At 34.9% G+C, this 16,838-nt stretch overlaps 1 protein-coding gene across 2 annotated transcripts in view; it reads left to right on the plus strand.

Moving 5' to 3' along the window:
- Positions 1-16,838, plus strand: part of TMTC2 (transmembrane O-mannosyltransferase targeting cadherins 2) — a 365,840-nt gene that overhangs the window by 208,090 nt on the left and 140,912 nt on the right. For both annotated transcript variants that reach the window (XM_069491843.1, XM_069491844.1), the window contains one exon: positions 565-679. In XM_069491843.1, the coding sequence (XP_069347944.1) occupies positions 565-679 (115 nt within the window). The remainder of the gene's footprint in view (positions 1-564; positions 680-16,838) is intronic.

The raw sequence follows: 16,838 nt of genomic DNA on the forward strand, positions 1-16,838 counted from the left end.
AAAGAATGTTATATCTGAACAGACCATGCATACTGAAGTATTTTAAGATGCATAATGTTTTCTGATATGTTCTGGTGCCTAGTAAGCTTCTTTATAGCTTTGATCTTGTTTAGGTTTTTGTTTGTTTTTTTTTTTTTGCTTTTCATCTCTAGATCATCTATACCATTTATCAGTTTTTTCGTGGTTGAATTAAATCTTTATTTTAAGATGATTTCTTAAAGTTTATGGTCCAGTAAGTATACAATAATTTCAGACCACCAAGACCCCTGCTGAAATATGAAAGTCTTTTTAGGTGATCTTAAGATAACATTGCTCGTGGCTTTATGATAAACTATATAGGTATATCAGCTTTGAGTCATAATAATTACTTTAATTTTTTAAAGGTTTGATTCTTTTTAATCTCCTGGTTTGCTGAAATGTTAGAGTATAAAGGAAATAAATTTTCCTTCTTAAAAATGTTTTATGAAAGTTTTCTCTCCCTGTGGTACTTCCTGTTGGCCTGATCTTATGTCATTTATAATTGGATTGACATTCAGCCTGAATATTTCTTTTTCTTCTTGGCAGCATGGGGTAACCTTGGAAATGTTCTGAAGAGTCAGAGCAAAATTTCTGAAGCTGAAACTGCCTATAGAAATGCTTTGTACTACCGCAGCAACATGGCTGACATGCTTTATAATTTGTGAGTATGCCTCGCTTTCTCTGGTTCGATTCATCTTTGAAACCTGCAGTGAGAGGGACTATTGATTTAACTGCTGGAAATGGAGATGAGGATAGCTTTTTTACTGAAACAGTCTTTTCATTAATCATGCCTCTGAAACTATTTGGTGGATGGGATTTGGGATTTCTTTGTCTTTGGCTACACCATCAATATTCATGTGTACTGATGTCTTATGGCTAGATTTTTAGAAGTAGTATGCCATGCAACATAAAAATTGGTTTAAATGCTTGTAGATTTTTTTAAAGTTTCTTCCATTAATACTTAGATGGGTTCACAAAATAAGCCTGTTATATATGATACTTATGCAATTGATACCTTGATTGCTAATAGATGTTGTCTTCCATTTTAAAAAATTGCTTGTGTGAAAGTATTTATAGAATATATACTAAACCAGCAGAGTTGGTAACATTATGCTACTTTTATTTATTTATTTTTTTCCTCTTTAGAGGTACTGAGGATTATCAGCAAGCTTGGGATAATGGAATAGTTTAGAATGTCCTTTTTAGAAAATTCCCTAGAGGAAAATTGTTTCTATTTTTGAATGGAAAATCCTAGCGGGTACAATGAGGTGTGAGTGGATAAGTGCAGAGTGAATCCAATTGCCTTCTTTGTCCCTTATATTTATGAGAACATTTTGTTTTATAAGTTAACAGGAATCTAGTTTAAACTTCCTTAAACACAAAAGAGAATTTATTAACTTCTATAAATGAACATTCCTGGGGCTGACTAGATGGAGGCACAGTTAGATCTAGCTGCTTGATTATGTTTCAGGAGTCTGTCTGCATCTGGTGGTTCTGGCTTCCTCTGGGTTGGCCCCATCATCTGGGAGACTCTCCGTGACAGTGGGAAAGGGGACTCCTGCGCCTTTATGGATGTAACATCCTGACTCTTCTTAATCACAGAAGGAAAGAGAACTTGTTTGTCTTGGTGTCCATATTAATCCCGGGCAGTGTTCTCTGACTGACCCTTCTGGGCTGATGTGTCCTCTCTTGGATAAAACACGGGCAGTGCAGGAGGGGCCAGGAGACAGCACCTCCAGAGTTAGAATAGAATGGTAAGGGACCAGTTCTCTATCCGAAGGTGACAGTTTTCTAGTAAAGTGATGTTAAAGGGGCCTCTTGCCTTGTATTATGGGATTCCAGTTTTCTTCTGGTGCTCGTTCTCCATACATATTTAAGGAAGAAAGTAAAGTGAACAACTAACACCTGTTTATTGAACTTGTCTTCTCTCTTATCTACAGCCACTGGTTAAAATGTTGCCTACCTGTTGGGGATACCCTTTAGGCATGGATTCAAAGAAAAAGGAAATGCATTTATACAGCTTATTCTTTGCAATGAAGAGAAATCTATTTAATTAGACAATTCCACTTTATATGTATCTTAAAAATTACATCATATGATTTTGTCTGTGGTTGGATATAATAAGGTTATAATAAACTGGGAATGAATAGACTTCTATAACATAATACAGCATAACTGTCAAAAGTTAATAGCAATTAGATATTAATGTTGAAGCTTAGTAGCCATTTCCATTACTATTCAGCCTCGTGAGGTGGTGGCAATTTCTCACTCATTATTGTATCCCCCATACCTAGAGAATTTCTAACTGTATTTTTTGATTTTATAAATGAGTTATGAAATCTATATCAGAGCAGGAAACATCCTATTTTTCGATAAGTAGTAAGACTAGCAATGGGTATTATATAACCATATTCTCTGAATATCACTAAACATTTCTGGCTTACAAAAAACCTTCTCGAATCAGACATCTGTTGTTGCATTTTCTTGAAGTTGCAGAAACAAACACATTTATATTAGGGTTGGCTCTTGTATTAGTTTCCTAGGGCGTCCATAACAAAGTTCCACAAACTGTGTGGCTTAAAACAATAGAAATCAATGATCTCACAGGTCTAGAGGCTAGAAGTCAGAAATCAAGGTGTGTTCCCTCTGAAACCTGCAGGGAGGACTCCCTGTTTGCCTCTTCTGGTGGATTGCTAGCAGTGTTTATTTCTTGGCTTTGCAGCTACATGACTCTAACCTCTGCTTTTGTCATCTCATGGTGTTGTCCTTGTGTGTCTCTGTCTTCACATGGCCATCTTAATTGGGTTAGGGATCCATCCATAATAATGAATTACATCTGTAGTGATCCTATTTCAAAATAAGGTCACGTTACGAGATACTGGGGGCTAGGACTTCAATATACCTTTTTTTTTTTTTTTTTTTTTTGAGTAGAGGAAGAAGAGGACACAATTCAACCTATCACATCTCCCTCTCTCTCTATTAGGAAGCATCAATTTAAGAGAGATAGGGCCGAGACAGTAGTCTTTAACAGAGAGGGTAAGGGAGCAGGGCAAATAAGACTCCTTTAAGAAGATAAAATTTTGTACAAATTTCAATGGTTTATATATGTATATAAAATACATATATATATATATATATATAAAATACATATATATATATATATAAAATACATATATATATATATATATATATATGTATACATATATAAAATCTCAGGATGCCAAGAAATAGGGAGAGATAATTTAGAGGATATAATCATGAGGGAAAAGCAGGGTACAGAGTTTTTACCATAGGTCCAATCCTAATAAGGGTACAAGAGATGTATTTCTACATTCAGGGCCAGTTTTCAGAATGTTTGGGAGGTTACAAGGGCCAGAGATTGCAGAATACAATTGGTGAGGATATTTGACATAGAGTTTAAAAACGGAGCTTGGCCCATGAGAAGTGAGGACTGGTGGAAATGTAAAGAAAAATAACCCTTGGCCAAATGTGTAGTTCAGGACAAGGTTTCCTGCCAATTTCCATGGGGCTGTGTGTGTGTGTGTGTGTGTGTGTGTGTGTTGAGTAATGGAGAATAGAGGGAGGTGTTCAGGGGATGCAAGGTAAGCAGACTGACTGGTCTACCAAAATAGAGAATTTAAGAGAGATTATCAAACAGGAGTGCCTAGAAGGACTGGACATTTCTGACATAAAATGAATGGGACTGAGAGATTTTATTGTAATTCCATTGGCTTGGGGTCACTAGTGTTCTGAATACACAACTCAGCTGGCTCTTACTAATTCCTGGAGTGAGGTGGGGGCAGGTTGCAGTTATCTGCCTATTCATGCCTAGGCAAGAGCAAGGCCTAACACCTGTCACATAACTTTTGTTTTGTTTTTGTTAATAATTTTTCATTGCACAATTCATACACAAATATAATCTTGTGAAACATGCAAGTAGTACTGGAGAATATGGGGTAAAACAGAAATCGCTATTATATTGCATTCCTTGTATGCCTTTTTCCTCCTCTAGTATAGAGCCAATCAGGTTTTTGGTAAGCATTTATACATGTAGTTATACATATACACTTCTTAGTGTGTGTATGAATCATTATTGATTTTTTACTTTATATGTTTGCAAATATGTCATAATCTGTACAACCTGCCCCCTTTTGATTCACATTAAGTTATTTATATTGGAGCTATTACATCAACAGCATTAATGAATGCCCAGTGGGATGATTTCAAAAGTATATTGCTTCATTTTCCATTTCCCTAATTATAGTGCAGTTGAGTAATTTTTCCTACATTAATTGGCTCTTTGTAATTTTCCTGGGAATTAACTGTTCATATTTCTTGCCTAGTTTTCTATTGGGTGAGCTTGTTTGTTTTTGTTAGGTCTCACTCTGTTGCTGTGGCTAGTGTGCAGTGGTGTCATAATAGCTCACTGCGACCTCAAACTCCTGGGCTCAAGCAATACCCCTGCTTCAGCCTCCTAAGTAGCTGGGACAACAGGCATCTGCCACCACGCTCAGCTAAATTTTTAAATTTTTGTAGACATAGGGTCTCACTATTGCCTAGACTGGTCTCAAACTCCTGGCCTCAAGTGATCCGCCTGCCTCAGCCACCCAAAGTGCTAGGATTACAGGTGTGAGCCACCATGCCTAGCTAGCTTTTTCTTGTTGATTTGTGGGGTTGAAAGTAAAATGCCCCCCACACTTGCATATGTGTGCACAAAAACAGGTATTTTGCATATATTTCCATCTAGTCTTTGTATATAATTTTTTTAATAAACTGTATTGTGTATAGTTTTAATTTCTCTAAATGCTCTCATTTAATGACTGTTTTGTTTCTTTATAAAAAAGACCATTTGCAGTCCAATACTTTTTAAGATTTCTATATTTTGGATATAAACATTTTTAGAATTTTTGCTCTGTTTAGATTATTAGTCTACCTTGGATTTGTTATTTTTTGTATTAAAATATAATTTTTTTCCAAATGAAAACTAATACTTACATCATAATTAATTAGATAGTTACTTATTACCTAGAGTGCATTCTAACATAAACGTGGGTTCATTGTTGTAGACACTATTCTGGTCAATTGGTAACCTTGCCAAGAACAAATTTCATTTATAACTTCTAGTAAATTTATACTTTAAAAGGCAGGTTTCTTGTCCTTACTGTTTCCTACATTTTTTTATTATCCCTGTGTGTTATCTTTAATGTTACCTTGATCAGCCATGTTAAATTGCATTAGAAGTTCAGCTGAAGTTTTCACTGGTTTTGCAGTGACTTCATAAAGTCTGAGACCTGGCATTGTTATACCTGTGAATTTTTTCTTACAGATAGATGTATTTCTATATTTTTTCAATTTTATTAAAATTTTATATTTTGTTCACAAAGGTTTCACATATTTGAGGTTGATTTATTCTTAGTTTTTTAAAAATTATTTTGACTAATGTGAACTAGATCTTTTTCTCATTGTATTTTAAACTGGTTATTCCTGGTTGTTTAGATTTTATTTTTTTATATATATCTGATTTCAGGGGTTTTTTGTTTTATCATGTATCTGATTTCTAGTCAAAGGTTCTTTCTCAAAGTTTTCCCAAATATGCTCTGTTTTTATTCTCTGGGAGGTCTATGCACATACTGTTTGTTCTGCCTGCAACGTTCTCCCCTTTTTCCTCCCCTTCTGACCTCTCTCCTCCCTATTGCCACCTTTTTTGCCTGGCTTATACCTACATCTTTTATTTCTCAGCTCAAGTGACACTTCCCTGAGGGGCGTTTCCAGATACGTCTCCCACTTTCAGATTTGGAGATAGGTATCCCATCCAAGTCTCACAGAGCAACTAACACTTGGCTCTTTTTAGTCTGGATCATTTTTGCATTTGTGATACCATGTTCCTGTTACTTCCATCGTTTTCCCTTTAAGGGCAGGGTATGCTTAGGTACCATTCTTTTACCAGCACTGAGTGCAATGCTAGGCCCCTGGGCTTTAAACACTGTGTATGTTGGTTAACAAACTAATGAATGAATTAACAAACTAATGAATTAAACCATGCATATGCTGATTAGTAACATAATCAGTTAATTAATGAGATGATTAATACACTAATGAATAATCTCATGAATGGAAATAAGTTCAAGTTTGCTGACCCGATGTCCTGCCCATGATGCTGTCTGATCCATTTCTTTCCTATCCTGTCTTACTGTCCATATTTACTGATCTGATTCTCCAAGTTGATTTATTCCACAGCTTTTTTTCTTTCATATGTCTATGAAAACACAAAGTGTAAGAGCAGTAAAATTCCCTCCTAGAGACCATGGTTATTGTAAATATACTGATGTGGGATAATGATTCTGGAATATATTCTCACAAACTCTAACGTCAAGGCTTGAGTTCCCTTTCCCTTTCTCCCACAAACCCTGGAAATATTTTCTTCATTACAAACACATTTAAAAATCTTTTTTTTTTTTTTTTTTTAAGAATTGTTAGGAAAATGTAACGAATATGTTACTTAAATGGATAACCAGCCCCAAAGGATGTTTCAACAAAACACGTGTATATAGTTCAATTTTTTAATCAGAAAAAATTAAATAGTAAATAATGAAATATATGCTTCCTGATTTATTATATATGGGATGATAAGATGTTACATGGTTTTTAAAATATCAGTAGCTTCTTCAAAATCCTACTTGAGGTATAAGTGGCTATATAACTGACTTTTCATTGAAGCACATTGTTTAAATTTGTCATTTTGTAATTTTTAATTCAAATTGGTAGAGATACTGTAATAATAATTTCTATAGGAGAAATATATCTGATAAGAATATAAGTCTAGTCTTTATTGAAAAAATTTTTGAAAGTAAAAATTAGTAATGATTTGAAACTAGGGCAAATTGACCATGTTTAATGATTTCATCAACCAGATATGCATTTGTGCATATAAATTCTTGAGTATATTTTAGCTTTAAGTTATCCGTTCTTGAGTTTTGGCCAAGAAATACTATATTTAAGAAATTTAGCTAAGTCTGTCTTGTCAAGATGCCAGACGCGGATTAAGGCAAGGGAATTACTATATTATGACCTGGAAGTCTGCAGTATGGTGAAGGGGAAGTCAGAAAAGATTTTATGGAAAAGCTGGAATTAAAATACACCGAGTTTAATTTTTTTAATAAAACATAAGATGAAAAATTTTCAGTTGTGGGTTTTATGATGTCAAATAATGCGTGATTATTAGTTAAAACTATAAATTGTATACAACATGAAAGTTAATCTTGTAGCCTTTAGTTGTATCTAGTTAAAGTTCCTACAGGTGGTCTTAGGGAAGAAGTTGGATCTCTTCAGCCTCTGGTGCTTAGTTGCCTGTGATGATCAGTCCTGGAGAGATTTAATTGTGTAAACAAAAACACACAGAAGTCCTTGTGTGTCAGTGTTTTCATGGGGTTCTCCCCCACCCCCCATTATATTATCGCAGTCACTAGAATGACTCAAAGTTCAGGCAAGTCTACGTTGGGAATCACAAATTTATTTGGCAGATATATCAATTGGTGTGTTGGACACTTTTAATTTATAGGAGCTTCGATCTAAGGAGTATTCCATGAATAAATTTATAATGCCATTAGTCTAAGACAGCCTGATGCTATGAAACTTCTTGGCTGAAGCTCCTCCTTTCCTAGAAAGTGCTAGAATAATTACTATTGAATTTTGCCTCTGTAAATTTCCTTCCACAGAGCTTTCTAAATCTCACCACCTCTTCCATATACTTTTACATTTTGTACACACTTGTTGCTTTGATGTGGTCAGGTGAGTTACACTTCATACATGCTAGTTTAGGAGCCATCTTTTTTTTGCTGCTGATTTTGCACACCTGTTTGCTGATTCATTGTGAGTTGATTTTACAGTTTAGTTCTCAAGGTGAGATCTCTCTTCCTGCCACTCTAAAATTCCCGATTCTTATAACACCTATTTCAGACATCACTAGTATTCACACAATTCTGAGAAAGAATGACCAATTGTAGAGTTCAGTCAAGACCGATTATGTCTCTTGAGTATATTTATAAATATGAGCACATTTGCAAATTTACATTTTTGAAATAAGGATCCATTAATTTAGTCAACAAGTACTGAGTACCTTGAGAGTGACAGACATTGTATTAGAAGCTGGGAATAAGCTGACAAAGTGTAGTTTCTGCTCTCAAGCAGCTTGAAGTCTGGATTTAAAAATATGTAAGTAATGAAAGCACAATTTTCTGAGTGATGTGCTTACGTTATTGTGGGAAGATACATGAAGAGACTTGACTTAGCCTCGACAAGAAGAAAAAAAAGAGTAGAGGAGTCAGACTAGAAAGACAAGTGAATAGGGTGGTTTGGGAGAAAAACTGTTGCATTTTAGCTGTGTAAGTTTGACATGACTATTGGACATCCACTAGGCATCCGGAATGTATTCCTGTAGTTCATGAGAGCATTCTGAGCTAGAAGATATAGATTTTGAGGTCATAATGACATAACTATGTTAATTAAAACTGAGTTTAAATAATGTTTGTGTATACTATATAATAAGGGTAAACTAAAGAAGGACCACGGGTGGAACCCTGGGAAATACCAACATTTAAGGAGCTTGGTAGAAAAAGTAGAACCCTAAAGTAAGCTCAAGGAGTAGGAAAAAAGACCAAAGTGTGTAATGCCATTGAAGTTGTTGGATAGGACAGTAAGAAGGAAGAAAATGATCGATAGAATATGTACTATAAAAGACAGTAAATATTTCTATGGGGTTTTGTGGCCCCATGGGGAAAAAAATAATAGCATATATCCAGGGTCTTAGAAATATTATTAGAAATATTATTCACTTTTGCATATTCAGAGATAGCATTTTGCTACCACAAAGCTATAGGATATCCCAGAGAATGATTTTATCTTATAAAATACATGGACACAGTGACCCAAGTGTGAACTGAGATTCACACTTAGGAGCTCCCTGGTGGCTGGGAATGTAAATTATGCATTTGTTTCTGGTACATAGTGAGGTCCTTGGCACTTCTTTGGTGTTTAGCAAATGGTTTCAAATAGAATCAAACCAACTAATTTCACACTCATTCCCCTTATAGCAATGGAAACTACACATTGTAGTATTTGTGTCATGTCCACAGTTGCCTGTTGGACTAACTTTTAAGCTTTGTCCTCCCCACCCTACCCCAAAGCAAAGTGGGGGAAATCAGAATCCTTTTAGGAACTGGAGCCTGCCTGGCAAGAGAAAAAAGATTGAGTCATTCCCATGATCATTTGCACTATAGGTTTTCTATTACAAATGTAGTTGCAAAATAGTACTATATGGAAATATTCATTCAAGATTAACTGTGTAGAGTGACTTAAACTATTTTCCATGTTGGAAAAATGGTAAAAGGCATTTTTCTGAAATCTCATTAAAAAACCTTTAATTTTATAGTCATTTTCATCCAGAACACTGTAGGTAAATTTGAGGACATATATTAGAGAGCCCATAAAAGGTTTATGAAGAAGTTCATAATGGCATCCTGTTTTAATGCCTTTTGTTTGGTTTAACTTTAAAACTGATTGAAAGTTGCTTAAATGGCCAGAAGCTGTCTGCTGCTGTTATTCCTAAAATTATGCTCGCATGGAAAGTGTAGGCTGACTTGCAGCAGAATTTCAAGTAAATTAATTTCACTTTTCTCAGAAGGAGGTTTTGCATTATGAAAAAAAAAGTGCCTTTTTTCTCTGCTCCTGAAGAAAAATGAACAGATGTAAATTTATTTGTGTAGTCCCAATCAGTCCTCTGCAGATTTCCAATTACTGTGAGTTAAGAATTATTTCCTAGACACACCAGGAAACATAGTAATATTGTCTCCCACTTAATTTACTTTCTCTCTATACAAAACCTAACTATGATTTTGCCTATGTGATGGAAAAGTTGCTTGAAGTATAACGTGAAGTTTGAGGACATACGGATGTTCAGATGATAATGAATTTTAAAAGTTAGTATGTCATCTGCTTGTTTTTTCTCTTATGTATGACATATACCAAATAATATTTCTCTGGTTAAATATCTCGTATCACTCACTACTTTTAATTCTTTGCTTCAACTTCCGACCCTGAATGAGGCCACTAAGCTGATCTTAATTTAAATGAGCAACCCCTGCTCCACCACTCTCACGTTCCTGTTCCCCTTTGCTTTAGTCCTATTTTTTAACTTTGCATTTATTGTCTTCTAGTGAACTATGTAAGTTATTATGTATAATTGATATTCAAATAAACACAAATTTATAGTTTATTTTGTATATTGCTAAAATGAAGCTTCATGAAAACATTATTTTTGTATTTTTTCCAAGTGCCTAGAATAATGCTTAGCACACACTACATTTTCAATAAATATTTGTTCACTGCATATCGATTTAGACACATACATTTTTCTTAAATTTCTCTTATGTGAAGGAGGTACCATACCATACTTTAGAATCTTTCCTTCCCTCTTCCTCTCTGCCATTTCCCTCTGCAGAATCAAAGATCATTTAAGGATGCCCTTTTTGCAACACATCTCCATTGCTTTTTATGCCCCCGCATTTCACTTTGGCCCTAGGGACCCTTATTGTTAGAGATTAGCCGAGGGTGTTACATGGCACAGGCTTGGATGAAAGTGATCCCATCTTGCTGTTCTGATGATAAGAAGGACAGTGTAAGGAAATGTCCACCAACAGTCTGGTGAGAGGGCCAAATCCTCCCTGGTTATTATAACCACATCTCATCAGCAGACTCAGAAAACGAAAGGCACTTTCTTAGACAGGAATTCCACGTTAAGCGAATAATCCAAGATGTCCTGAAGTCTAAAGGGAGACTTGGCTTTAACACCCTTTATATTCTAAGAACAACCTTAAAAAAAAACATGTTCATGTATGTGTCTCTTGTACATTTGCCTATTTGAAATAAAAATCTGTAGACAAATTTCTACATCTTCAAAGACTAGATTTAGCCCTGGGTACAAACCTGGATATACTGAGTCTCCTGAAAGTTAGGGTTGGAGAAAAGAGAGCAGCTTTGATCAAAGTCAACAATTGATGTCTTAGACAAACAAGTTGGCTAATTCTAAAAAAAAAGAAAACCAAAAAGTCAAGGGAGGTAAGGGAAGTACCGCTATAGAACATAGGATGGAGTGAATAAAAAAGAAAAGAGAATGAAAGCAAGTACTGCTGAAAATATTCACCATTTTTTTTCTGCATTTGGCACCATGATCCCCAATCTTGCATCATTCTATCTACATCTCTCAGTGCTTTTTCTCCATTCCCCAGCCTTGTCAACCAACTTGCCTCCTGCCCTCACCACTAGAACCTGTAAGTGGTGACTGTGGCCATGAATTCATCCTTGTTCTCTTTGTCCCTTGAGCTGGGTGAAAGGACCTTCCTTCCCCACATCAAAATTAAAGCAATGAATGCAGCTTTAGAAAGATTGTTATAAATAGTGTTTTCCTTCTGTTCTTCAAGTACTTCAGGATAGGCCTGTGAGTAAATTGTTTCTAGGTTGTTAAACCTATTCCAAGCAAAAATCATAGCCTTAAACTTCCAGTTTTGGAACTCATCTTTCTTATTGTTAAGTTAGAAACTGCTTGTATGACCTAACACCTATTCCTGCTGGTCCGTAAGATACATGATACCTTTTCCCCTTTCATAATTTATTGCTTTAACAGCAGACTTTCGTTAGAGCACTGCTGTTAAGGGACAAAGAAAACACCCACTTTGTTGAACATTTATGTTTAAAGTGAGTACATTGCACTAAATCACTGTGAGCCCGTGGGGACATCTCCAACCCAAATTATAACCATATCTGTGATGGAATCGGGCCCTGAAGGTTTTTATTTGTGATTTTTTTTGTGTGTTGATTCCTGTGGAATTCACAAATGTTAGGTTTTTTTCCCTATGCCTGAACAAACTGGTTTAAGTTAGGTTTTCTCACTATGGACTTCCACAGTGTATCATATTATACTATGTCATAGTATCCTTGAACCAGCTTTGTTACTGCGTTTTAAATAATTTATCTTTTCTGCTAGTCATTATACCTCCATAATGGTACTTTCAAAATGTATTTTGAATGAATGAACAAACAAACCAATCTAATTATACTGAGTTGTACTGAGCAGGCCAGGGTTTGGCCTATGCTTGTATCCCAGATTAGAGATTCTTCTTCAGCAATGGCACGCTATCTGACTGAAAAGTGTTTCTCCTCCCAGACGTCACATAATGATGAGACATCCATGTTGCATAGCCCCTGTAAATAGCAAAGAATAAGTAGCAAATCACTATCTATATAGGTTGAAAGTTAAATCATTGGTGGTTAATGGCTTTAGTTTGTGTTAGATGTTTTCCAGTTCTTAATTTTGTTTGTTTCAAATCACAAAATTCTCTTCGAGGATGAAGGATATACTTGAAAGAGATTTGACTGTAATTCCAGAAAAAAAATAGGGGCTTACCAGAATAGTATTTGTTTTCATGGGGAGGGGGATGAGGAAGAAGGAAAAGTTTCCTTTTCTGAAAATGAAATTCTCTGGCACTCTTGGTACCTTGGAGGCAGCTTAGTGAAATACTTCAGTGCATGGGCTTTGGCCTTAAACAGACTTGGCTTCAAATCGTCCATTTATTGGTCCTGAGACTGACTTTAGGCAAATTGCTTAATCCTTCATTTCTCATCTGCAAAATTGGGCTATGTTAGTGTTATTATGGAAGGATTAAATAAAGTGATGCCTAGAAACTTGATATAATTATATAATAATAAAAAGTAAAGAGTTTGTTAGCTGTTAATTTTATTCCATTTCTAAATGTTCTCTGGCTCTGCCTTTATGGGGATCTGCCCACACTCACTGGCAAACATTTCCACGAAGAAGAAAGAGTCCAGGGCAGAAGAGTAACTCAAGAAAGCCCATTTAAAAGAGTACTGGTTATGATGCATTTCTTGGTAAAATAGAAGTTGTCATTGGAGGCCGCAGTTTATTCACACGATGTAAATCCAAGATGTTTACATGTTGGGTAGGGCATGTATAAATAAGGAAAGAGAAGAGAAATTTGTTGACACAGATGATGAAGCATTGAGTATATGAGCCAGGCGAGAGGGGGCAATTATTCATGCTTCAGCTGAGAACAGGTAAACATTCCCAGTGGGGAACAATGGAAAAACAGTGTGATTTGAAGCCTGGTGGCTCTGAATCTGAATCTCATCTTGAGTCTTGCCAGCTGTGTTATGGTGGACAAGTTACTTAACTTCGCTCTCACCATTTTCATATCTCTAAAGTAAAAAGTGTAATAATATTTTCTATTGCTAAGTGTAAGGATGGAAAGAAATAATATCAAAAATTATAAAAAAGCCACCAAGTATTCTTTCTTCCTATTGAATATTGTTTTTAACTAGGAAAATGTGTTCACGCCTATTATTTTGATATGTAAAGGAAAAAATAGTGTTAGTTATGTATTTAGAAGACAAGTATCAAGTAGATTATACATATAGTAATAAATAATGTAATTTTGTGAATCCTAGATCTAGCAATAATTAGCTATGTAGATTTAAATTGCCTAACCATTCTGATCTTTGAACTCCTCATTTTAAACCGGGATGATACTATTATGGGTTCATAAAATAATACAACATCACATCAGAACCTGTCACAGAGTAAAAATGGACTAATATGGGATAGAAAGTCTTGTTTAGCTATCACAGTCCAAGTTCTACCTCAGGAGAAGCACATTTGTAGGGAATTCTCCATTTAATTGAGACTTTACAGATTTTTAAAGACATGATTCTATAGGGAGGGTAAGTTTCTTTCTTTAGATGCTAAGGAAACAATAATATAAAAATTATTTTTAAAAACTTCTATTTGTTTTTCTCCTAATATTACTTGATAAGTTTTTTGGTAATGCATTTGAAATACAAAGGTCATTTTGATCACATGACTGCTGCTTCATATCTGACAAGTTGCAATAAAAAATACATCTTTATGAAATAGGATGGCATTATTGTACTTTATTCAGTTGTCAGAGGCTAAGCAAAATTCAATTTAGGACGAATAAATAGGTCTGTGTCAATAAAAAGATACCAGAGAGGAGGCTTAACTGGATTTACTGAAACCTATTTGGCAGTTTTGTGACACTTGGAAGTGACACACTCTGAAACAGGTTTCAGCTTTAGGGAGCTGCGTAATAGAATCATGTGCCCTCATCTGTCTAGTTCATGTGACATGGTGGTTTGTCTCTCCATCTCCTTTTTTTCCCATTCTTCTTCATGCAGTGAACGTACAAAGCAGGGAAACAACTTACCCATTACCCTTCCCACTGGAATTTAGCCTTTAGTTTTTTTGCAGTACACATGGTATGTAAAAATCATGTATAACAACTTAGTAGTTTAAAATAAGTATCCAATTAAATCATGCTTTTGTAACAGATATATTAAGTATTATTATAATAAGTTGAAGTTATCTGTTTTAAATAAAAAGTTAATCATTTACGTTCTCTATTACTGTTTTTCTACTCAAAGCAGTCTTTGTAAAAATGTCATTTTTACCATTATTTAAAATAGCTTAATTAGAGAAAAGAGAGGGAGAGAAATAGAGTATATGATTTGAGAGTCAAAAAATGAGTAAGGAAAAGTCTTTTCTTGGTCCTCAACTATAAAGTCAATTATAGTAGGATAACCTAAAAGCCACAGAAATGCCATGTGAGAACAGAAAATACAGTTTCGTCTCTGGTATCTCCCTTGGAGCTCAAATTCAATCACATATATCTCACTGAATTATTTTTCTGAGAAGAAAATCCTACCTATTTCTAGTCTAGTGAGCTTCCTTCTTTCTAGTATTTGGATATTCACAGAATTAATTGACATGCTTTGAAAAAAACAAAACTATTGCTAATGTCATTACTCTTTTGGGCAAAGGGTGATAACTCTAACCACTCAGATGTCTAGGAGCTTAACTCAAGAGTTCCAATTTCATGCATTGCACTCATTACACTCTTAAATTATATAATTTTAATTAAATGTTTTAATTCCAGTTTTTATACTTGGCAGTTGCCTCGTCTGGTTATCACTGAAAACCAGACAACTCATACTTCGTATTCATTCAAATATAATTAAATGACGTTTTCCTTAAAATTCTCTGAGAGCTGTATTTGATGTTACATACTTTATAGCTTTATATAGTTTTTAAAAAACCATAAGTAGTGCATATGGCATTGTGTTTGTTGAGAAGTTTGGTTGGCAAGTGATAAGAAATCCAAAATAAGTTTCTTAAACTAGTTACAGTTTTATTATTTGTCTTACAGAAAGGAAGTCCAGAGGTGTATAGTCCCTGGGTGGTTGAACAGTTGCATAAGTGGCTCAGTTTCCTGGGCTTATTTTAGTTTACTGTCTACCATCCTCAGCACAGGAGTTCTGCCTTATAGCCAGCAGGAAAAACGAGCAGTACGGGAGGACAAACTCCCTTCTCTTTAAGGACATTTCCAGAGCAGAGCAGAAAACTTGTGCTTTCATCTCATTGCACAGAGTTTAGTCACATAACTAAACTATGCTGCGTGATTGATCACCGATCTTTTTATGTTTTCAGTATTTGACAAAGTGGCTAGTAGTATATGTGAGGTACTTAATAGCTAAACTCTTGTGTCACTCTAAATTTTGGAATTACTGTAACTAATTCAAGTAGTAGTAACTTATTTATAGTATCTGAATTTACAAAGGATTTTGAGTTTGCTCCCATTTATTGGTAGTGTAGTCACTTTCAGTCCTATCTGTTTTATCAAGCAAGATTTGGGGGCATTTATATTTATGTGCGCACCATGCTGTTAAATTATCCTGTCCATTTGATGATAGAGATTAAAGATTTATTTTTTTCAAGTGTCCTATTATAAACATTGCCTAAAACTAAGCATAAATCTTGAAAAGACAGGAAATGAATCTGTAATCCCATTTCACAGTTAGATTATGTAAACTCTCATTGTTAGAGTCATTAGCAAATTTGATGAGGAAATTTGCATTAACACAAAGTTCAAATATGACTCTGACCAATGTTAATTTCAGTTTGGAAATTTCAAATGCCTAAATACCTTAGGAAAACCATCTAAAATTGATACTTTATCTCTGAGGAAACAAAAAATCTTAGTTTCAAAGTTCATACATGTGCTATAGGATGATGAAATGAAATAAAATTCAGAAAAATAAGATGAAAATGATATTTTTCTTGATAAGTGGGCATTAGAGATTATAAAATGTTCTGTGACACATTGACTGTAAATACTATCTGACTCATTTTGACCTCTAAGTATTTTTTGCCCAGGGAATAGCAAGATTATTTATTACTGAACCCCATTCTCAATCTCAATTTTAAGTTGTCTTAGCTTTTCAGTTTCCCAAATGCTTCCTACATAGATTATGTCTATGAAGCCTGTCATTATTGCTATTGTTAGGTTAAAAATGCTATGTTCTGTAACTTTGTGTTCTCATATGCATGGCTTGATCAGTCTGGAATGCTGTTTTCTGCATTCTTGATCTGGTCATTTGTTTCTTGTCTTCTCTAGAAATTTCACCTGACCTGTTATCTTGGGTGGGTGTTCCTTTGTGGGTTCCCAAAGCGCCTTATACTTTACCATGGTACTTTCTACACAGTGTTGTGATTGTTTGCTTGTCTGTCTTCGCCATGAGACAATCCATTCAAAAATATTCATTGTTTGGTAATCTTATTGTCAATGTTGAATGTATTATAGTAGAGCCACAAATAAGCTTTCTATCCTTTATTATCTCCCTGGTTTCGAAGGTGCATGGCTCTCTGTAAGCAGGATCCCAATTCCCCCGCATTTTTT

This window comes from Eulemur rufifrons, chromosome 16 (assembly GCF_041146395.1).
Source record: "Eulemur rufifrons isolate Redbay chromosome 16, OSU_ERuf_1, whole genome shotgun sequence".
Lineage (NCBI taxonomy): Eukaryota > Metazoa > Chordata > Mammalia > Primates > Lemuridae > Eulemur > Eulemur rufifrons.